At 31.6% G+C, this 22,989-nt stretch overlaps 3 protein-coding genes across 3 annotated transcripts in view; 1 reads left to right on the forward strand and 2 right to left on the reverse strand.

The window, feature by feature from the left end:
• Nucleotides 1-22,989, forward strand: part of LOC142222297 (uncharacterized) — a gene marked incomplete at its 3' end in the record, with an annotated part of 354,669 nt that overhangs the window by 294,754 nt on the left and 36,926 nt on the right.
• Nucleotides 8,412-9,087, reverse strand: LOC142242983 (uncharacterized). The gene is made up of 2 exons (XM_075314439.1): nucleotides 8,544-9,087; nucleotides 8,412-8,485 (listed from the first exon to the last, which is right to left on the reverse strand). The coding sequence occupies exon 1, from the start codon at nucleotides 9,057-9,059 to the stop codon at nucleotides 8,580-8,582; it is 480 nt and encodes a 159-aa protein (XP_075170554.1). The 5' UTR covers nucleotides 9,060-9,087; the 3' UTR covers nucleotides 8,412-8,485; nucleotides 8,544-8,579.
• On the reverse strand, nucleotides 10,661-22,218 carry LOC142222296 (serine/threonine-protein phosphatase 2A regulatory subunit B'' subunit gamma-like). The gene is made up of 3 exons (XM_075292343.1): nucleotides 21,782-22,218; nucleotides 20,800-21,718; nucleotides 10,661-11,205 (listed from the first exon to the last, which is right to left on the reverse strand). Exons 1-3 carry the CDS (start codon nucleotides 22,125-22,127, stop codon nucleotides 11,115-11,117), a joined length of 1,356 nt encoding a protein of 451 aa, XP_075148458.1. The 5' UTR covers nucleotides 22,128-22,218; the 3' UTR covers nucleotides 10,661-11,114.

The following is a 22,989-nucleotide window of genomic DNA, read 5'->3' on the forward strand; positions in this document are numbered from 1 at the left end:
AATGGAAATTTCATCAAAGACGAGATGAATAACAATTTTTAAAATGGTTATTACCCGAAAAAAACAACGAACAAAAATCAAAAAGATAGTTAGCAATCTTGAGTTGTGATAATAACACAATAAGATTAGATAAGAGGGAAATCCCATGATCTTCACTGAATAAGACCATCCGAAAACTTAGATATTATTCTATTGGAAGGGTTTCTTATTTGCCCCCTTTACAATGGAGAAATAGATGAAAAGATGTAAAGATGTAAAGGGTGATACGGTCAAAATTTGGTCAAGGGAAAACGCGTGTAAATCGGTGAAATCGTTTATTTAAAAAATCAAATTAAATTTCTTTTTCAAGTTCAATTAGTATAAAATTCAGGAAAAATATTCAGTTAGGCTTTCGCTTTTCCAAATCCGAATTGCCGGGCCTCACGCTTGACACCTGCCATCAGATTTTGTACAGCCACCTTGTCCACCTTCTTCGCCGCAGAAAGCCAGTTTGCCTTGAACTGCTGCTCGTCCTTAGCAGTTTTTTGGGTCTTCTTTAGGTTCCGCTTGACAATAGCCCAGTTTTTCTCAATTGGGCGGAGCTCTGGCGTGTTGGGAGGGTTCTTGTCCTTGGGAACCACCTGCACGTTGTTGGCGGCGTACCACTCCATGGCCTTTTTACCGTAATGGCAAGATGCCAAATCCGGCCAAAACAGTACGGAACAACCGTGTTTCTTCAGGAAAGGCAGCAGACGTTTATTCAAACACTCTTTCACGTAAATTTCTTGGTTGACAGTCCCGGAAGCTATGAAAATGCTGCTTTTCAAGCCACAGGTACAGATGGCTTGACAAACCAGATATATCTTTGCGAACTTTGACAGTTTTATGTGCTTGACAGTTTTATGTACCTTTCCCCTTCCTTTTGCCGTATAAAACTCCTGTCCCGGAAGCTGCTTGTAGTCGGCTTTGACGTAGGTTTCGTCGTCCATTACCACGCAGTCAAACTTCGTTAGCATCGTCGTGTACAGCCTCCGGGATCGCGCTTTGGCCGTCGTATTTTGTTTATCATCGCGATTTGGAGTCACTACCTTCTTGTAAGTCGATAGTCCGGATCGTTTTTTGGCTCGATGCACGGTTGTAGACGATACACCCAGCTTATTTGCGGCATCTCGGAGAGAGGTTAGGGTTTCGCTTGAAACTACCGGCAACTCTCTTTGTCGTCTCAGCGGCTTCCGGTTTTCGATTTCCCCCGATCCAGACTTCCTGGCTGTCGACAAACGTTCCCCAAACACTTTAATTACATTTGTAACGGTTGATTTGGCAACTTTTAGCGATTTTGCCAGCATTGCGTGCGAGTAGCTCGGATTTTCGCGATGCGCGAGTAAATGCGCTGCTCTTCTTGCTTGGACGGCATTTTGACAACTGAAGCGTGAATTCCAAAATCAAAATAGGAGCAACATTCTACACACACACACCTTCAAAATGAGGGGTGTTCAGGTTTTTTAAATGCAAAATTGAAAGAAATACGTCAAGTTTATATTGACCACATTTTGACCGTATCACCCTTTAAATATCCAAATAGGATAGAATTGCGTAAACACCTTATAAAGCATATCATTTCAAACTTCAAAACTGGCTTGGGTGGACCCCATATTTGGCATAGTTTCAAGAACACAATATTAGCAATAGTTCATATATTGAAGATATTTTAATTAAAAGAAACTTTTTACAAACCAACAAAAAGTTTGATATCAATGGCATTATTTGTTTCTTGTTATATCGATAGTTTAATTGTTGTACTCATGCTACAACCTTCAAAAATATTGATAGTTTGCTCAAAATCGTTTCTAGTCTGCAAACTGGTCAAGTTGGAAAACCCGCACGGTGTCCACAGTTGGAAGACCGGCACGGTTGCCACAGTTGGTAGAATTCTACCAAAAATGGTAGATTTTTTTATTAATGGAATTTTTGGTGTTTTGGTCGATTTTACAAAATTTCTATAGAAATAACATCTTGACAAAATTTTCTATAGAAATAAAATTTTGACAAAATGTCCTATAGAAATAAAATTTTGACAAAATTTTCTATAGAAATAAAATTTTGACAAAATTTTCTATAGAAATAAAATTTTGACAAAATTTTCTATAGAAATAAAATTTTGACAAAATTTCCTATAGAAATAAAATTTTGACAAAATTTTCTATAGAAATAAAATGTTGACAAAATTTTCTATAGAAATACAATTTTGACAAAATTTTCTATAGAAATAAAATTTTGACAAAATTTTCTATAGAAATAAAATTTTGACAAAATTTTCTATAGAAATAAAATTTTGACAAAATTTTCTATAGAAATAAAATTTTGACAAAATTTTCTATAGAAATAAAATTTTATCAAAAAATTTTCTATAGAAATAAAATTTTGACAAAATTTTCTATAGAAATAAAATTTTGACAAAATTTTCTATAGAAATAAAATTTTAACAAAATTTTCTATAGAAATAAAATTTTGACAAAAATTGTGGCAAAATTTTCAATAGAAATAAAATTTTGCCAAAATTTTCTATAAAGTTAAATTTGATAAAATTTTCTATAAAAATAAAATTTGACAAAATCTTCTACAGAAGTAAAATTTTCTATAGTTTGAAAAAATTTTCTATAGAAATAAAATTTTGACAAAATTTTCTATTGAAATAAAATTTTGACAAAATTTTCTATAGAAAAAAAAATTTGACAAAATTTTCTATAGAAATAAAATTTGCAAAAATTTTCTATAGAAATAAAATTTGAAAAAATTTTCTATAGAAATAAAATTTTGACAAAATTTTCTATAGAAATAAAATTTTGACAAAATTTTCTATAGAAATAAAATTTTGACAAAATTTTCTATAGAAATAAAATTTTGACAAAATTTTCTATAGAAATAAAATTTTGACAAAATTTTATAGAAATAAAATTTTGACAAAATTGGCTATAGACATGAAATTTTGACAAAATTTTCTATAGACATGAAATTTTGACAAAATTTTCTATAGACATGAAATTTTGACAAAATTTTCTATAGAAATAAAATTTTGACAAAATTTTCTATAGAAATAAAATTTTGACAAAATTTCCTATAGAAATAAAAATTTGACAAAATTTTCTATAGGCATTAAATTTTGACAAAATTTTCTATAGACATGAAATTTTGACAAAATTTTCTATAGACATGAAATTTTGACAAAATTTTCTATAGAAATAAAATTTTGACAAAATTTTCTATAGAAATAAAATTTTGACAACATTTTCTATAGAAATAAAATTTTGACAAAATTTTCTATTAAAATAAAATTTTGACAAAATTTTCTATTAAAATCAAATTTTGACAAAATTTTCTATTAAAATAAAATTTTGACAAAATTTTCTGTAGAAATAAAATCTTCTGCAGAAATAAAATTTTGACAAAATTTTCTACAGAAATAAAATTTTGACAAAATTTTCTATAGAAATAAAATTTTGACAAAATTTTCTACAGAAATAAAATTTTGACAAAATTTTCTATAGAAATAAAATTTTGACAAAATTTTCTATAGAAATAAAATTTTGACAAAATTTTCCATAAAAATAAAATTTTGACAAAATTTTGTATAGAAATAAAATTTTGACAAAATTTTGTATAGAAATAAAATTTTGCCAATATTTCTATAGAAATAAAATGTTGACAAAATTTTCTATAGAAATAAAATTTTGACAAAATTTTCTATAGACATGAAATTTTGACAAAATTTTCTATAGACATGAAATTTTGACAAAATTTTTTATAGAAATAAAATTTTGACAAAATTTTCTATAGAAATAAAATTTTGACAAAATTTTCTATAGAAATAAAATTTTGACAAAATTTTCTATAGAAATAAAATTTTGACAAAATTTTGTATAGAAATAAAATTTTGACAAAATTTTGTATAGAAATAAAATTTTGACAAAATTTCTATAGAAATAAAATGTTGACAAAATTTTCTATAGAAATAAAATTTTGACAAAATTTCCTATAGAAATAAAATTTTGACAAAATTTTCTATAGAAATAAAATTTTGACAAAATTTTCTATAGAAAAAAAATTTTGACAAAATTTTCTATAGAAATAAAATTTTGACAAAATTTTCTATAGAAATAAAATTTTGACAAAATTTCCTATAGAAATAAAATTTTGAACAAATTTTCAATAGATATAAAATTTTGACAAAATTTTCTATTAAAATCAAATTTTGACAAAATTTTCTATTAAAATAAAATTTTGACAAAATTTTCTATAGAAATAAAATCTTCTACAGAAATAAAATTTTGACAAAATTTTCTACAGAAATAAAATTTTGACAAAATTTTCTATAGAAATAAAATTTTGACAAAATTTTCTACAGAAATAAAATTTTGACAAAATTTTCTATAGAAATAAAATTTTCTATAGAAATAAAATTTTGACAAAATTTTCCATAAAAATAAAATTTTGACAAAATTTTCTATATAAATAAAATTTTGACAAAATTTTCTATAGAAATAAAATTTTGATAAAATTTTCTATAGAAATAAAAATTTTGACAAAATTTTCTAGAGAAATAAAATTTTGACAAAATTTCCTACAGAAATGAAATTTTGACAAAATATCTATAGATATATAGAAATAAAATTTTGACAAAATTTTCTATAGAAATAAAATTTTGACAAAATTTTCTATAGAAATAAAATTTTGACAAAATTTTCTATAGAAATAAAATTTTGACAAAATTTTCTATAGAAATAAAATTTTGACAAAATTTTCTATAGAAATAAAATTTTGACAAAATTTTCTATAGAAATAAAATTTTGACAAAATTTTATAGAAATAAAATTTTGACAAAATTTTCTATAGATATAAAATTTTGACAAAATTTTCTATAGAAATAAAATTTTGACAAAATTTTCTATAGAAATAAAATTTTGACAAAATTTTCTATAGACATAAAATTTTGACAAAATTTTCTTTAGAAATAAAATTTTGACAAAATTTTCTTTAGAAATAAAATTTTGACAAAATTTTCTATAGAAATAAAATTTTGACAAAATTTTCTATAGAAATAAAATTTTGACAAAATTTTCTATTTATTTCTCTAGAAAATTTTGTCAAAATTTCCTACAGAAAAGAAATTTTGACAAAATATCTATAGAAATAAAATTTTGACAAAGTTTTCTCAAGAAATAAAATTTTATGATTTTTGTGCTTTTGCGATCTTTATTTTTTAAATGACAATTCTATGTTTTTTCGAGCTTGAGATTATATGTTTTTATTTGTTGTTTCTTCAATAATTCGTAATTTTCTTGAATTGCTTCTTCAATTATTTGTTCCAATTAACAATTTAATTAAAAAATTGCATCGATGTTGATTGCAAAACCCAATTAATTGTTTAACTGAATTAAATAGTTAATTAGAAATTGGATGGAAGTTTAATTATATAATTAAATGAATCAATTAAGAAACTGGTTGAGTTTTCCAATCGACATAAATTAAATTTTTGATTAAATCAATTTAAAAACAAGTAAGGAAAGTCTAAAGTCGGGCGGGGTTGACTATATTATACCCTTCACTACTATGTATACCAACATTTTTGATACCATCTTAACACCTACAAATTTGTTAGCAGCTATATAAAGGTTTATATTCCCATATACAAATATTTAAATATGAACCGATTTGGACAATATTTACCGAACTTTCACAAAATGTCTAGACTCAAAATTTAAATTTTTTAGTGACCGGGACGGACCACAATGTTAGTAAAAAAATATTGGAAATATTTGAATTGCATAAAATTTCGCAAATCTGCATTTATGATTTATAAGTCGATATATACGAATCAGAGAATAAGTAAATTTTAGTAATTTTTGCGAGCTTTCGATTTTATAGGGAATAAGTGGGTATTTTGGTCATATTTGATAAAACCGGAATAACATATATATGGGGGCTTCATCTAATTCTGAGCCGATTTGGATAAAATTTGACACATTGCTAAAATTTTAATTGGCCTCTCAGTGCAAAACTTCAAAATTTTCGAAATGAAACTTTATCGGGCGAATGTATATGAAAGTTATATCTAAATCTGAACCGATTTTGACCAAATTAGACATGTGTAGCAAGAATGTTAGTCGTACTCTGTATGCAAAACCTTAAGTAAATCGGAGTGAAATGTTGACCTCTGGGGCCATATCGGACGAAAGATATATATGGCAGTTATATCTAAATCTGAACCAATTTCAACTAAATTTGGCATGCATTGTAAAAATGTTATTTCCATTCCCTGTGCACAATTATAAGTAAATCGGAAGTATTTACCGTAGATTTTGATCTACGGTGGTCATATGACTTTAAGTCGGACGACAGATATAGATACATGGGACCTATATCTAAATCTGAACCGATTTCCACCAAATTCGGAACGCATATTTAGAATATTAATCATACTCCCTGTGAAAAATTTCACGTAACTCGGAGTAAACCTTTGGCCTCTGGGCCCATAGGAGTGAAGATCGGGCGAAAGCTATATATGGGAGCTATATCTAAATTTGAACCGATTTCAACCAAATTCGGAGTGCATATTTATAATGTTAATTTTACTCCCTGTGCAAAATGTCACGTAAATCGGAACAAAATATTGGCCTCTGTGGCCATAGGAGTGTAAATCGGGCGATAGCTATATATGAGAGCTATATCTAAATCTGGGGCCAAATCACCGCATTCGTTATCGAGTTCTGTTTCGTATCGAGAAACATTTCGATCGCAGTAAATTTTTGGATCACCGCATTCGATCGTAATTTGTTTTGTCTACTACTTTTTTTTACATTTCTGTAAACATATGGTAATAAGAAAATGTAAACAAAAGATGTTTTCAAAATAACTTTTTGTGATCAAAATATTTGTGATCTGAGAAGTTTTCATTGTTTTTGTGCGTTATATATAATAATATGTTATGAATCCAAGCGTATTTTTGTTTTCCTCGTCTTCGGATTCAGAGGATGAGCACAAAGTGGCTTTAATAAGGAAAAATATTCGTGACAAAAGCAGTCCTTTAGCATTGTCTGAAGTAGAGTAAGTGATTCTATTTTGAAGTGAGTGCTTTTAACTAATTATGTTTTTAACATCCATAGATTTAAAAGACGATTTCGCCTTTCAAAAGATGCTTTTAAATATGTTCTAGAAAACATAAATTTTTCTGGGCACATTTCGACGTCCGTACCACAAATTTTACAGCTTGCCGCCACGTTGAACCTTTTGGCCAGTGGCAGTTTCCAGCATAACGCCGGGAACGACTTCTTACTGTGGTTAGCACAAAGTACCATGTGCAAAGTGATAAAAAATGTCACTATCGAAATACAAAAGAAGTTGTGTCCCATAATGATACAATTTTTGCCTCAAGAATCTGAGGAGTGCATGGAATATTTCATGGAAAAATTTAAAATCCCTGGAGGTATTTGTACAATTCATATTGGAGGTATATATGTCACATCTTTAAAACAAAAATTACTTTCAGTGGTTGGTTGTGTAGACGGCACACACTTTGGCTTCCAAGCACCCACAGATGATGAATACATGTTTTTCAATAGAAAAGGATTTCATAGTGTAAATTCAATGATAGTAAGTTGTGTATATTACAAAAGCATTTATCTTTTAACAGTTTTGTAAAACATTTAGATTTGTGACCACAAGTACAAAGTACTGGCCATAAATTCAAAGTACGGTGGTGCTTCGCACGACAGTTTTGTGTGGAAGCACTCTGAAGAACGAAGTTTACTGGAGCAACTGTACACAGAGAACGGTTTAAACGTTTGGGTTCTTGGTAAATATTATATTATTGGGCTTATTGTAAATATTCACATATATATGTATTTATTATTAGGTGACTCTGGATATCCCACAGAGCCCTGGTGTGTAGTTCCATATGCTGTTGCTGCTGAAGGGTCTACAGAAGCCTATTTTAATGGAGTTCATGCAAAGGCTAGGTGTATTATAGAACGCACAATAGGAGTTTTAAAAGCTCGATGGAGAATCCTATGCAATGAGAGAAGAAGTCGATACACTCCCGAAAAAATGGCACTATTTGGAAATGTATGCGCTGCTTTGCACAATATATGTATAATGTTTAATGTGGCTATGTACACACATGTGCATTCTAGCGAGCCTTGCAGCCTTGAAGTATATACTGGCGGGGAAACCCGTTTGATAAAAATTGGGGAAAAAATAAGGGACCAAATAAAAATTTCTTTAAATAACATTTAAAAAATGGCTTTATTAAAAAACTTAGTAAACAAAAATACATTTTATGTATTGACAAGTACTACGGACTTTAATAAAAAAAATGAAACGAAACAAAAACGAATTTCCATTCTTTGATAAAAACTATACGTATTAAAACTGTTCATCACATTTAAGTGGTTATGAGATCATGGAGGTAAATCGATCAGCCAGAGAATGAATCAATAAAAAATGAAAGGATCTGAAAATAAAAAAAAGCTATTAAACGATATTGAGGCAAAAGTAATTCGAATACTAACCCGACCGCAATAAAAAGCAAATTTATTTAATTCTCCTCAAAAGGATTTTGATTTCAGCGCGTCAAGCTCCAATGTTTTTATTTGTAGGTCAATTCGTTTACAGGCTATGCTTCCGTCAAACTCCATTTGTTTCAATTTGAAGGCTTGTTCCTTAAGAGAGATCAATTTATCTAGCTTACGATTAGTTGCCTCTTTTATTTTAAGTGACCGCTCTTTAATGTCAATCAACTTGCTCAATTGGTCAATGTTTTCTTTAACAAGGTCTATCTTGGTATGTTTTTCATCAATCTTTTTTGTGGATATACGTCTTTTTGAAGTTGTGGGCAACTCAATTTCAATATCTGAAAATTCAGTTTCCGATGTACCACTAATGCTTTTTTCGTTTGTGGGTATATTCTCATTTTCGGCACAAGTTCGATTGGTGGCACTTCCGAAACACTCGACATTTCTTAAGCCAGCTACAGCCGCAGTTAGCCCAGCTGCTTCCACAATTTGCTCCTCTGCAACAGTAAGCATTATTTGATCATATGGGCCGCCACCAGTTTTTTTTTTCGAGGCCTTGTTGTGCGAGTTTTTTTTTTTGTATTATGCTTTTGATCGGCATACACCTTGCGCCAACTTGTCACATCTTTCACTGGAGGGCCCCAGGAATTTAGTTTGGTAGTCAACTCGCGCCATAAGTTGTGGCTCTTGACTTTAGCTTGAGCACAGTTTTTTAATTTATTCTTGGCTAGATCCGGGTGTTCCACCATAAATTGAGCCAGTACTTCTTTTTGTTTTGCGTTTACTTTGTTACAGTTTTTTTTTGAAGCGGCTGTTGAGCACTTTATTTTTTGATCCGTTTCCCTAAATGCATGTAATATTATATTTTATTAAATGTATTTTTGCCAAAATAAAATAATACTTACATTTTCACAAACTTCTCGTATCTTTTTGTTTACCTTTTTTCGCGCAAAAATACTACGTACGTTGATTTCGATAACATACTACCTATCGAGTACAACTTCGAGTAGAAACAATTCGATAACGACTGCGGTGATCCGCGTAAACTACATTACGATAGCAAAGTACTCGATTTCGACTGCGGTGATTTGGCCCCTGAACCGATTTGACTGATATTCTGCAAAATTTACGAGACTCATAAAATATTCGATTATATGAAATTGGAAGAAGATCGGTTGATAAATACGTTATTTATGACCAGATCGGTTATAAATATATATGGCAGCTATATCTAAATCTGAACCGATTTTTTCCAAAATCAATAGGGATCGTCTTTGAGCCGAAAAATTACCCTATGCCAAATTTAAGGACGATCGGACTTAAACTGCGAGCTGGACTTTGCACACAAAAATACATCAACAGATAGACAGACGGACATCGCTAAATCGACTCAGAATTTAATTCTAAGCCGACCGGTATATTAAAAGATGGGTCTATGACTACTCCTTCTCGGCGTTAAATACAAATGCACAAACTTATTATACCCTGTACCACAGTAGTGGTGAAGGGTATAATTAATTGGTTTTTGCAATCAACATAAATTAATTTTTTTAATTGAATCAATTAAAAAATTAATTGAAAATTTCAAATTAATAAATTTTTTAATCAAATATTTGTTTATACACATTTCGTGATAGAAGACATTTCAATTAAAAAATTAATTGGATTAATTTCGTGATTGAAACATAAAATTTGTTTTTGTATGTATTATATGGGCTATAGGTATGGAAAATTTTCAATACCATCCGACCTACATAACAAGTACTTGTGCCCAGTTTCAAACCAAAAGATTATTCCATTTGATAGTTAAGAAACGGAAGGACGGACTAGAATAACATACAGACCTGCAATACCCTGCCCTTAGAACTGCTGCACGATCTCACCCCTGGATCATCTTTATGTGGTGACCAAGATCATCCCTGTACGTAGACACAATTATATTAACCATCCATATCAGCATCTTGTGGATAGGCAACCACTACCCAGGAACGTAAGAATTGATTTTCACTTTCCAGAGAGGGAGATCCAGCGTTACAAGAAGGTATCGCTAAAATGCAGTAGCCATGAATGTCAAGATGAGATGTGAAGTGAATATAGCGTTCAGCAAATCTGTGTTCGTTAAATCAAAACGGACATTTATTTACATCATTACGGAAATGCTTATCCTTATTGTCAAATTTCTACTTTAGTTAAGGATAAATGAATTAATTATACAATAAGGATAATGCACAATTAGTTTCATGGGAAACTAAAACAATTATATTGACTAAAATAAAATAATTGTATTTTGTTTTTAGTTTTAAATATTACTATAAAAAAAACACGAACTTAAACTTAACATTTATCGATAGATTAAGTACATAATTCAAACAGAATTTTTCGAAAAACATAAATAAATGCCATCTTGCAAATAAAATGAAGTCTAAAAATAAATAAAATTACCTTTCACAAAAAATATAGAGTATATAATAGTTATAAATTAAATAAAACAATACATCTAGGGTGCTAGTCTATACTATATACGAATATGCACTAGGCTTAAAAAACTAAACAATACAATGGCAATAATTAAACATTGTGTGAACCTTCCTCTCGGTTTTCATAAGCCCAGAATTTATGAAATTCAATTAGGATGGAGACAACAGTTTCAGCTTGGCCACTGCAAAAAAAAAAAAGAAAAAGAGAAGGATACATGAATTAAAATTGAAAAGGAAACGTGAAATATGAAACTTATGAAACTTAATCGGAACAATGCCTAAAAGAAAGCAAAAGCTTTTCTTTGTCTGGCCACTGCATTGTAGATCATACTATACATGATTTCTCAATGCCGATGTAGAAGGTTCTACAGCAACAAAAAAAAAACAATGTATACATATTCAATATGTATGATTTTAATTAATATCTGCTAAATTAAATCTACTTGCAACAGTGAAAGTTGAAGAGAGAGACTTTATGATGGCATGAAACATGAAACATGCATTACCAGGCCCCAAAAAAAATTCTTCACACAAACTTCAACTCCACACAGAGGATAGGTATATATTGATGTACCAGCTATGTGTGAACGGTTGTAGGCTATGTGAAATGTTAATGTAATGGCAACATATTATCGAAAGGGTAAAAACTACATGCATCATAAAAACCAATCGACCTACCTAACTATCCACCTAGCTAACATTGGAGTTCGATGCATAAGTTTTGAGTTTATTTTTTATAAGTGTGGTGATGTCGATGGAAGTTTTGTTAATTTAAATATAAAAAGTAGATAGTATGATAACGTGGGGTAGCCTCCAGGAAGTATGTAGAATATGACTTTATTTCATGACGGCGCAAAAATCAAAAATAGATTAGAAAATAAAACCCCAAAAGAAAAATAAAACCGCAAAGTGTTAGGAAAAAGCATGAAATCGATATTTCATGTCCATTCATTTTAATTTTCAAAATTGTATCTACACACAAAAATTTTTTTCTGATTCAATCACGAAATTAATGGATTCAATTAATTTTTTAATTGAAATGTCTTCAATCACAGAAATGATAGTATCAATTAAAAAATTAATTGAAGGTAAATTAAAAAACTGATCCAATTAAAAAAATAATTGAAACTAATTTAATTTTTTGTGATTGATTTTTATTTCAATTAAAAAATTTGTTGAATCAATTAAATTTTTAATTGAATATTTTTTTTAAACTCAATTAAAATTTTAATTGGAAAAATTTTCGTGAAGTTTTTTTCTGAGTAATTTTTGGGGTTTTTATTATATTTTAATTCAATTATTATTTTTCAATCGAATTAAATAAATCTCCAAATCATAAACAACACTACAAGAAATATTGTTTTATTCCTGTGTTTTTAATACGCTTCACCACTACTGTGGTACAGGGTATAATAATTTTGTGCATTTGTATGTAACGCCGAGGAGGAATAGTCATAGACCCATCTTTTAGTATACCGATCGGTTTAGAATTAAATTCTGAGTCGATTTAGCAATGTCCCTCTATCTGTCTGTCCGCCCGTCTGTCTGTATATGTAATTTTGTGCACAAAGTACAGCTCGCAATTTAAATCCGATCGTCCTCAAATTTGGCATAGGGCCGTTTCTTGGGACAGAGGCAATCGCTATTGGTTTTGGAAAAAATCGGTTCAGATTTAGATATAGCTGTCATATATATTTATCCCCGATTGGTCATAGTTAGCGTGTTTATCGACCGATTTTCTTGAAATATCGTACATCAAAATATTTTATGAATCTCGAAAATCTTGCAAAATATCAGCCAATTCGGTTCAGATTTAGATATAGCTCCCATATATATCTTTCGTCCGATTTAGACTCATAAGACCACAGAGGCCAAACTTTAGTACCGATCTTCGTGAAATTTTGCACAGAGGGTAGAATTGACATTCTACCAATGCTTGGTAAATGTGATTGAAATCGGTTCAGATTTAGATATAGCTCCCATATATATCTTTAGTCCGATATGAACTTATATGGCCACAAAAGCCAGAGTTTTGTCGTGATTTGCTTCAAATTTTGCACAAGGAGTACGTTTAATAGTATAGTTAAGTGTGTCAAAGTTTGTTAAAATCGGTTCAGATTTAGATATAGCTCACATATATATCTTTCGCCTGATTTGGACTTATAGAGTCTCAAAAGTCAGAGTTTTGTCCTGACTTATTTCAAATTTTGCACAAGCGGTACCTTTAACGATATTATTGTATGGAATATGGTCAAAATCGGTCAGATTTAGATATAGCTCCCATATATATCTTTCGTCCGATTTGAACTTATATGGCCTCAAAATCCAGGGTTTTGCCGGGATTTGCTTCAAATTTCGCACAAGGAGTACGTTTAGTAGTATCGGTAATTGTGCCAAATTTGGTTGAAATCGGTTCAGATTTAGATATGGCTCCCATATATATCTTCCGTCCGATTTGCACTCATATAACCAGGGGGCCAAAGTTATACTCCCATTTAACATACGTGAAATTTCGCATAGATAGCAGAATTATTATTCTAACTATACATGTCAAATTTAGTCAAAATCGGTTCAGATTATATATAGCTCCCATATATACGTGCACCAGAGTTGGGGAAATATGGTAGACTGTTACACATTTTAGACCCATTTTCAATGGAAGTTTCCTACAATTAACTGGATAGCGTTAGACGATTTAAATTTTAATTCTAGAGATTTTGTAGAAGTAAAAAATTGTATCCTTTATATAGCTTCCAGCAAATGTGAAGTAGTTGAGATGGTAACAAAAATTTTGGCCTACATAGGGGTGAAGGGTATAATATAGTCCGAAGGGTCATATAGCCCAGCCCGACTTTAGATTTTACTTACTTGTAGTAGTGGTGAAGGGTATAATAATTTTGTGCATTTGTATGTAACGCCGAGAAGGAATAGTCATAGACCCATCTTTTAGTATACCGATCGGCTTAGAATTAAATTCTGAGTCGATTTAGCGATGTCCGTCTGTCTGTTTATCTGTCTGTATGTTGATGTATTTTTGTGTGCAAAGTCCAGCTCGCAGTTTAAGTCAGATCGAACTCAAATTTGGCATAGGGTCCTTTTTTGGCTTAAATACGATCCCTATTGATTTTGGAAAAAATCGGTTCAGATTTAGATATAGCTGCCATATATATTTATAACCGATCTGGTCATAATTGACGTATTTATCAACCGATCTTCTTCAGATCCAGATATAGCTCTCATATATAGCTATCACCCGATTTACACTCCTATGGCCCCAGAGTCCAATATTATATTCCGATTTACGTGAAATTTTGCAGAGGGAGTAGAGTAAACATTTTAAATATGTACTCCGAATTTGGTTGAAATCGGGTCTGATTTACATATAGCTCCCATATATAGCTTTCGCCCGATCTTCACTTCTATGGTCCCAGAGGCCAATATTTTGTTCTGATTTACGTGAAAATTTTCACAGGAAGTATAATTAACATTATAAATATGCACACCGAATTTTGTTTAAATCGGTTCAGATTTAGATATAGCTCCCAATATAGCATTCGCCCGATTTAACTACTATGGCCCCAAAGGCCAAAGGTTTACTCCGAGTTAAGTGAAACTTTTCTCATGGAGTAGAACTAACATTATAAATATGCATACCGAATTTGGTTGAAATCGGTTCAGATTTAGATATAGCTCCCATGTATATCTGTCGTCCGATTTGCAGTAGATTTTGATCTTTTGGGAAAAGCAGAATGAATTGTATCAATCCCAGACATGAGCACACGCAGCTGTACATCGACGTCGGAGGTTAAGTATATATGCGAGAGATCAACACACGAAATAGTATTTCGCAACAACTGATCATCATAGTTGTTGTAATAAAAATACTCAGAGATGTCGCTGCTTTGGGGAACGCAAAAATCTAAAGATAAATAAATAAAGGCGTGCTTTGAAATGCCAGGAGAAATAAGCTGTCCACCAACACGTTTATGTTCCGGACAAGAAATCCAAAAATAGTCAATGAGGGAAGATGACTGATGGTTACGTTAGGTTAGGTGGCAGCCCGATGTATCAGGCTCACTTAGACTATTCAGTGCATTCTGATACCACATTGGTGAACTTCTCTCTTATCACTGAGTGCTGCCCGATTCCATGTTAAGCTCAATGACAAGGGACCTCCTTTTTATAGCCGAGTCCGAACGGCGTTCCACATTGCAGTGAAACCACTTGGAGAAGCTTTGAAATCCTCAGAAATGTCACCAGCATTACTGAGGTGGGATAATGCACCGCTGAAAAACTTTTTGGTGTCCGGTCGAAGCAGGAATCGAACCCACGACCTTGTGTATGCAGAATGTACAACCTTTGTCGTAAGTCGATTGGAAATAAATAACGCAACACCTCCTCCTCTCCGAAGTGGCCTATCATTTCTGTATGAAGAATAGCCAGATATTTTAACTACATTAGAATTTTGGCCCTTTTGGTCAGGTCTCACTTACGCCGACTATATCGAGTAGACTACCCTCAGCAATACTTCTAATTTCTGCCAATTTTGTCGACGTTGGCTTTATATTGAAACTCTCCATATTGAACGGAATTTTCGTGAAATTAATCCACTATCATGAATCAAAGTTGAATTATGCCCGCGTTGGATATATTTCCATTTAAAAAAGGACTTTGAATTTCTGCATATCGAACTTTTTTTTCGTATTTTAAGCGAAAGAAATGAATTTTGCATATTATTATTATTATTAGAATTTTAATACGAACTAATTGGACATGAAAGATTGAGGAATTGATTGATTATGAAGCTACCAACCAATACACAAGCCTGACTAGACATATGTTTCTTTGCTGCACACAAAAAAATTTCACGAAAAATTTTCCAATTAAAATTTTAATTAATTTTAATAATTAATAATCAAAATATTTAATTAAAAATTGAATTGATTCAACAATTTTTTTAATTGAAACAAAAATCAATCACAAAAATAATAGTATCAATTAATTTTTTAATTGGATCAATTAACTTTTTAATTGACCTTCAATTAATTTTTTAATTGATACTATCATTTCTATGATTGAAGGCATTTCAATTAAAAATTAATTGGATCAATTAATTTCGTGATTGAATCAGAAAAAAATTTTTTGTGTGTGGCTAGTTTAGATCTGGCTTTTGGTTCGTTACGTTAACATTTGAATGAAAATACCCTTTTTTGATAATCAATGTATTCTCATGCCAACGAAGTACAGAAATACAAATTGATTTGAATTCGAGTGACTGGTTTTTTTTTTTTTCGTTATATAAAGGGTATGAATTAAAAGAAGTCTCTGAATTCGACTTATTTGGATTTCCAATCTAGTGAATAGTGGATCTTAACATAATTTGAAGAAACCCCCCAAAAACCGAAATGCAAGAATTTAATTTTCTTATAAAGAGGATATTATGATATCTTCGGACTTCAATCTACGTTCAGTTGGATCTTCTTATTAAAGAGAGTGGTGTTCAGAAAATATAGCCAAACAAAAATTTTGAGATTTAAGATTCCGAATATCGGAACATGGGAAAAAGACATTTGCATGGGACAATCTGGTCTAAATGTTTTTGTATTAAGTTAGCAAACAAAGCATTAGGCCCCTACCATACCACACCAACCTCGAGAATTGTATTTGCTATTATTTTACAAGCATGTTGGAATTTACAAGAGTGTTACAACGAGTAAGTAAAAATCGCGTATATTTAGTGTTCAACTGTAGTTGTTATATACTCAAAGAAACTCAAAGTAAGATTGCACATACATACAACCAACCATTCACCCACACATCCACATCAACATGTACATAAATGCACTTTTATGTAGGTAACGAAAGTTTCATCAGCATAGCAAATGTAATGTTAATAATGGAAATGTACATATATGAATGTTCCATATGAATACAACCACAAGGATACACTGGATATGTGTACTCATACTCCAGAGTAGCAATAAAGCAAGCATGACAGGCGGCTGGCTTCCAGACAACCAAGGAATATGAAATGGAATGTAATAAAAGTTAAACAGAATACCAATTTTTATATAAAGTATCAACGAGAGGAGTGAAAAAAAATACAGCAACAGAATATGTATGCACTTTAGCGTATATTCCATAAGCATTCTACATATTCCCCCATATACTATATATATATGATTGTATGAATAAATTCATATAGAGAATAGCATAGAATGAAGAGGGGACGCGTATGCAAGTGCATGTGTATGTGTTTAGTAAATGAGGTCAATATGTTAATGTTAAATGCATAATAAATATTAAAATTGTATAATAGTCATATTGTGAATCTGTGTGTGCGTACGTGCAAGTAAATGTGAAATAATAAAATAATTTTTAAATACGTAAGCAAATTAATTTAAACGTCATTAAAAGTGTGTAAATGAAAAACGAAAGGGCTGGTGGTTAGCATCAATTTGCTGCGGTATGCAAAACCGGTATCCTCTTTTGGGCAAAAAGTTACGTCTTTAAATTTATATTTAATATGAATTTAAATTATGCCATTTATCAAGTTTTTTTTTCAGAAATTTTTGTAAAAAAAATATTGTACAATTCACTCAAATCTTTAATATTTTCATGAAATGAATAGGTTTATTTATTATCCTATTATTGCAATTGTTATTGGGGTTCTGCTCGCCTTACACCCCCACTACAAAAAATCTGCTAAAACACTAGAAATTCTGCAGTCGTTGTTTGCTGAAATAACAAACAGTGTCTGCTATTTTTTATACTCCATTACACTTACGTATGTTTTAGTTTGGCTAAAGAAAAAAGTAAAACTTAACTACTGTACTTTAAATCTAAGAATAGAATAAATCAAAATCAAATCAAAACTCGTAGCTATCGTAATACCAGAAATACCCATCTGGGTGATTTCCGCTGGGCCGAATTTTAAATTCCCTTCTAATTCGTTCAATTTGGCTGATCAATGCGTCTAATATACCCTTAAGGTGGGTATTAAGTTCGAGTTTAGCCGCTAAAAACATGATTTTTTCACGATTACTTTTCTTTAATAATTCATTTTAAGGAAAACAAACTTTGTGAAAATTTGCTTTGGGCTTTTCCCCATCAAGTTATAATAAAATTTGCAACAAATATGTATAATTTCATGCATTTTTCTTACTGATTTAGTTTTCACTTTAGCGATTTTAGCGGCTAAACTCGAACTTAATACTCACCTTTAAGAACTAAACTGGATAGAACTGGAGACCGGTTTATATGAGGATTATAAAAAAAACCCCTTTCCGATATAGACTCATTTCCAATTTGAGGCAAATTGGACAACAATTGTAGTGTAAAGCTCAAGAAGACAAATCGGGAAATTGGTCTATATGGGGGCTATACCAAAACATTGTTTATCTATAACACCTCGTTATTGAGTCTTAGATAAATCGGACAAATATTGCGGTATCTGGAAGCACAAGATATCAAATCGGGAGATCCGTGTATATAAGTGTGGAAAGATAAATTGGAATTTGAAATTTGCTGCAAAAACTTAGCCGACACGCACACCAGCACCATAAATATTTTTCAAATTCGAATTTGGATTTGTAGTATTTGGCTTATTACCCAAAAACTAAGCCGGTCCATTGTAAAGGGCTTGAGTTCAGTTTTCATAATCACAAAAATCTTTTTATACCCTGCGCCACAATGTGGAACAGGGTATTATAAGTTAGTGCATATGTTTGCAACACCCAGAAAGAGACGAGATCGACACATGGTGTCTTTGGCAAAAATGCTCAGGGTGGGCTCCTGAGTCGATATAGCCACGTCCGTCTGTCCGTGAACACATTTTTGTAATCAAAGTCTAGGTCACAATTTTAGACCAATCGACTTCAAATTTGGCACAAGTATGTGTTTTGGCTCAGAATGGAACCCTATTGATTTTGGAAGAAATTGGTTCAGATTTAGATATAGCTCCCATATATATCTTTTGCCCGATATGGACTAATACGGTCCCAGAAGCCAGAGTTTAACCCCAATTTGGTTGAAATTTTGCACTAGGAGTACAATTAGTAGTGTAGTCAAGTGTGCCAAATTTTATTGAAATCGGTTCAGATTTAGATATAGCTCCCATATATATCGTTCGCCCGATTTACACTCATATGACCACAGTTTTGCACAAGAAGAACAATTAGTACTATAGTCAAGTGTGCCAAATTTGATTGAAATCGGTTCAGATTTAGATATAGGTCCCATATATATCTTTCGCCCGATATGGACTAATACGGTCCCAGAAGCCAGAGTTTAACCCCAATTTGGTTGAAATTTTGCACTAGGAGTACAATTAGTAGTGTAGTCAAGAGTGCCAAATTTTATTGGAATCTGTTCAGATTTAGATATAGCTCCCATATATATCGTTCGCCCGATTTACACTCATATGATCACAGTGGTCATATGAAATTTTGCACAGGGAGTAGAATTAGCATTGTAGCTATGCGTGCCAAATTTGGGTGAAATCGGTTCAGATTTAGATATAGCTCCCATATATAGCTTTCGCCCGATTTACACTCATATGACCACAGAGGCCAATGTTTTGCTCCGATTTAGTTGAAATTTTGCACAGGGAGTAGAATTAGCATTATAGCTATGCGTGCCAAATTTTGTTGAAATCGGTTCAGATTTAGATACAGCTCTCATATGTATGTTTTTCTGATTTCGACAAAAATTGTCAAAATACCGACATTTTCCTTGTAAAATCGCCACTGCTTAGTCGAAAAGTTGTAAAAATGACTCTAACTTTCTTTAACTTCTAATACATATAAATCGAGCGATAAATCATAAATAAACGTTTGCGAAATTTCCTTAAAATTGTTTCAAATTTAAATGTTTCCCATATTTTTTTACTAACATTGTGTTCCACCCTAGTGCATTAGCCGACTTAAATTTTGAGTCTATAGATTTTGTAAAAGTGTATCAAATTCTGTCCAGATCGAGTGATATATAATGTATGTATTTGGGACAAACCTTTATATATAGCCCTCAACACATTTGACGGATGTGATGTGGTATCGAAAATTTAGATCTACAAAGTGGTGCAGGGTATAATATAGTCAGCCCCGCCCGACTTTAGACTTTTCTTACTTGTTTTTTACTAACATTGTGTTCCACCCTAGTGCATTAGCCGACTTAAATTTTGAGTCTATAGATTTTGTAAAAGTCTATCAAATTCTGTCCCGATCGAGTGATATTTAAATGTATGTATTTCGGACAAACCTTTATATATAGCCACCAACACATTTGACGGATGTGATATGGTATCGAAAATGTAGATCTACAAAGTGGTGCAGGGTATAATATAGTCGGACCCGCCCGACTTTAGACTTTCCTTACTTGTTTAGAAATGTATTTGTGAAAAGCGCAAATTTGAAAACAAAAATTTCAACAAATTTTTACCACGTGGCCCACTGTGCCAAAACTAAGCCGCTTGCGGTATCGAGACTAGAATCATTGGAAAGAGCTTGAATATGTAATGGGATTGGCATTTATATTTTTTGTTACACTGGCTCTTCGATTTTTGAAATTAAAAAATATTCGGAATAACACCTTTTTGAAAAAGTAAAAAATCCTCAATTCGAGGTCTTCAAAGTCGAGTGATCAACTTTGTGTGCAAATTTTCTTTCACAATTTCAATGAATTTATACTATGTAGAGTCTAGTACCCAATTTTCATGCAGATGTAATTGATTTATTTCTTTAGCAAATCTTGTTCTCAATTTATCTTTATCAACTTACCAATTAATCAAATCCTGCAAAGTGATTTTATAGGGATCCTTTGATTTAACCATATCGAATATTTCATCCTTAAGATCTTCAAAGTTGACAGCCTCAGCATTTACAGCACGTATTTGCTCCTGGATTCCTTTGAAAAAGTAGTGTAATGTTTGAGCAGTCAAATACCCCTTATGTTGCACATCCAATATACGGAATAGATAATGCAGAGATTGTGGTTCATGACGATTGTCTAAAGCCAATACGAAATCCAAAAAAGTTTTGTAATCCATTTCTCCATCGAAAGTACGACACTCATCAAAAACACGATCCAAAAATACGGAAGTCAATGTACCCGATCCATAGTCAGCCAATTCTTGTTTACTCAGCATACCATTGTGATCCTTATCGAGATTCAAATAATTTCCATATACGGTTAAAACCGAACGCATCGAGAACCAATTATGTTCTTGCGATTCTTTCGATGATTCTTCATCGCGTAATTCCAAAAGTTCAGTTAAAAGACCTGAGGCCAATATGTCCCTTATCCTTATGCGGCCAGTGTGTAGGGGATCCAAAAAGAAAAAGAATTTCTTAACAACAGTACAAACATAGAAACTTTGAAAGGAGGGTTGAACACAGCCACTAATTTGGGCCAATGTTGGTATTATATCAATAATATAGTTTTCCATATCAATCTCTCTCAAATAGCCTTGGCCCACCTCATCGTAGAACGATAGACCAATACGACCCTGGGTAAGCCAAACCTTGCGCATGGTGTAATTGAAAATCGATACAATTTCTACTTTTCCCGGATAACCAGAATGGCACTGCAACTTGGCAAATAAACGAGCTGTCAAATATTTGCGACATTTTGTGCTGACCGCCTGCATTACTTTCAAATAATCATCATAGCCAATTAATTGTTGGCCCAATGGCGTGACTGCAAAATACATATCAAAGAATACACATGAATTCGCATGAAACATATCCATACAAAACATACCTTGAGTACAATGTTTCTCCAGTATAGACCACAAAGTGTTCAATTCCTCATTATCCAGCAATTCCTGGGATCGTTTCTGCAGGAACAGTGAATGTGCTTCTTTACGCAAATTTTGCCTTAAGGTATCCGATGGAGACGGAGGAGCATGGAAAAATTTCGGTATTGTTGCATATGTGGGATGGTTTACATTTAATTTTCCATTTTTCTGTTGTCCATCACCACTGCTGGATCCATTGTATTTTAGTAGGGAGTTTTCATCGAATTTCTCCAGTTCTTCTTTCTGTGGCTTTTCGTTGGATACTTCTAATTGTTCAAATTCCTTTATAATATCTGGATCTAGTTCCATTGTTTACGTTTGCGTTAATTTATTAAAGAGACAGAAAATCCTTCAGTTCAATAAATTTGTTACTTCTTCTTCTTCCTCCTCTATTCGTAGACGATCAGCAAGCAGATGTTTGAAACAGCTGTTGTTAAGGGTGATCAAAGAGATGATCAGGCGAATAGGGTTGGAGTTAATTTTAGTTGGCAATTCGAAGAGTGCTGCCAAATAAAGATTATGAACCACGAATATTTGCAGAACCACAGTTATCTTCGTTTGGCGACTACTTATTTGACTGATAGGGGAAATTTTATTTAAAATTTAAATATAAATGTAATTAATCTATAAATAAATGTGTTTTTACCATGGCATAATTAGAAAGATATCAAGTGATAACCATTTTTCATTTGAGCAGAACTTTGATTATCGGTATTTGGTTAGCTACGCCTATGCAGTAGCTAAGAGGGTTTTATGGGTCTGTTAACTTACCCCACCAAATACCATGCAGTATTTTTTAATTTATGAAAGGCACAACTTCTCAATAGTGACAGCGCTTTTTCGACGAGTTTTGGATATGTATAACGGTTGCCATCCGTACCACAAATAATCTACCAAAATTGGGAGAAAATATCACCAAAAAACCTGTCAAACAAAAATCTTTTTTTGTAAAACATTATCCCCCATATTCATAAAAGTTAACGTTAACTTTAAACCTACTATTACCATACAAATTCCTTCGATAAACTGTCACTAAAATATTATGAATATGGACATATATCTATAGAAATTTTTTTTCAAAATTTTAGTTTTATAGAAAATTTCAGCAAAATTTTATTTCTATAGAAAATTTTGTCAAAATTTTACTTCTATAGAAAATTTTGTCAAAATT

This window comes from Haematobia irritans, chromosome 1, assembly GCF_050003625.1.
Source record: "Haematobia irritans isolate KBUSLIRL chromosome 1, ASM5000362v1, whole genome shotgun sequence".
Lineage (NCBI taxonomy): Eukaryota > Metazoa > Arthropoda > Insecta > Diptera > Muscidae > Haematobia > Haematobia irritans.

What these genes read in the sequence shown, in the direction of transcription:
- LOC142222296 (XM_075292343.1), bottom strand. Translation starts at nt 22,127, where the DNA reads ATGGAACTAGATCCAGATATTATAAAGGAATTTGAACAATTAGAAGTA. An exon ending in GGAGAAACATTGTACTCAAG is followed by an intron (nt 21,719 to 21,781) that starts GTATGTTTTGTA and finishes TGTATTTTGCAG; the next exon opens with TCACGCCATTGGGCCAACAA. An exon ending in TTGCAGGATTTGATTAATTG is followed by an intron (nt 11,206 to 20,799) that starts GTAAGTTGATAA and finishes TTTTTTTTGCAG; the next exon opens with TGGCCAAGCTGAAACTGTTG.
- LOC142242983 (XM_075314439.1), bottom strand. Translation starts at nt 9,059, where the DNA reads ATGCTTACTGTTGCAGAGGAGCAAATTGTGGAAGCAGCTGGGCTAACT.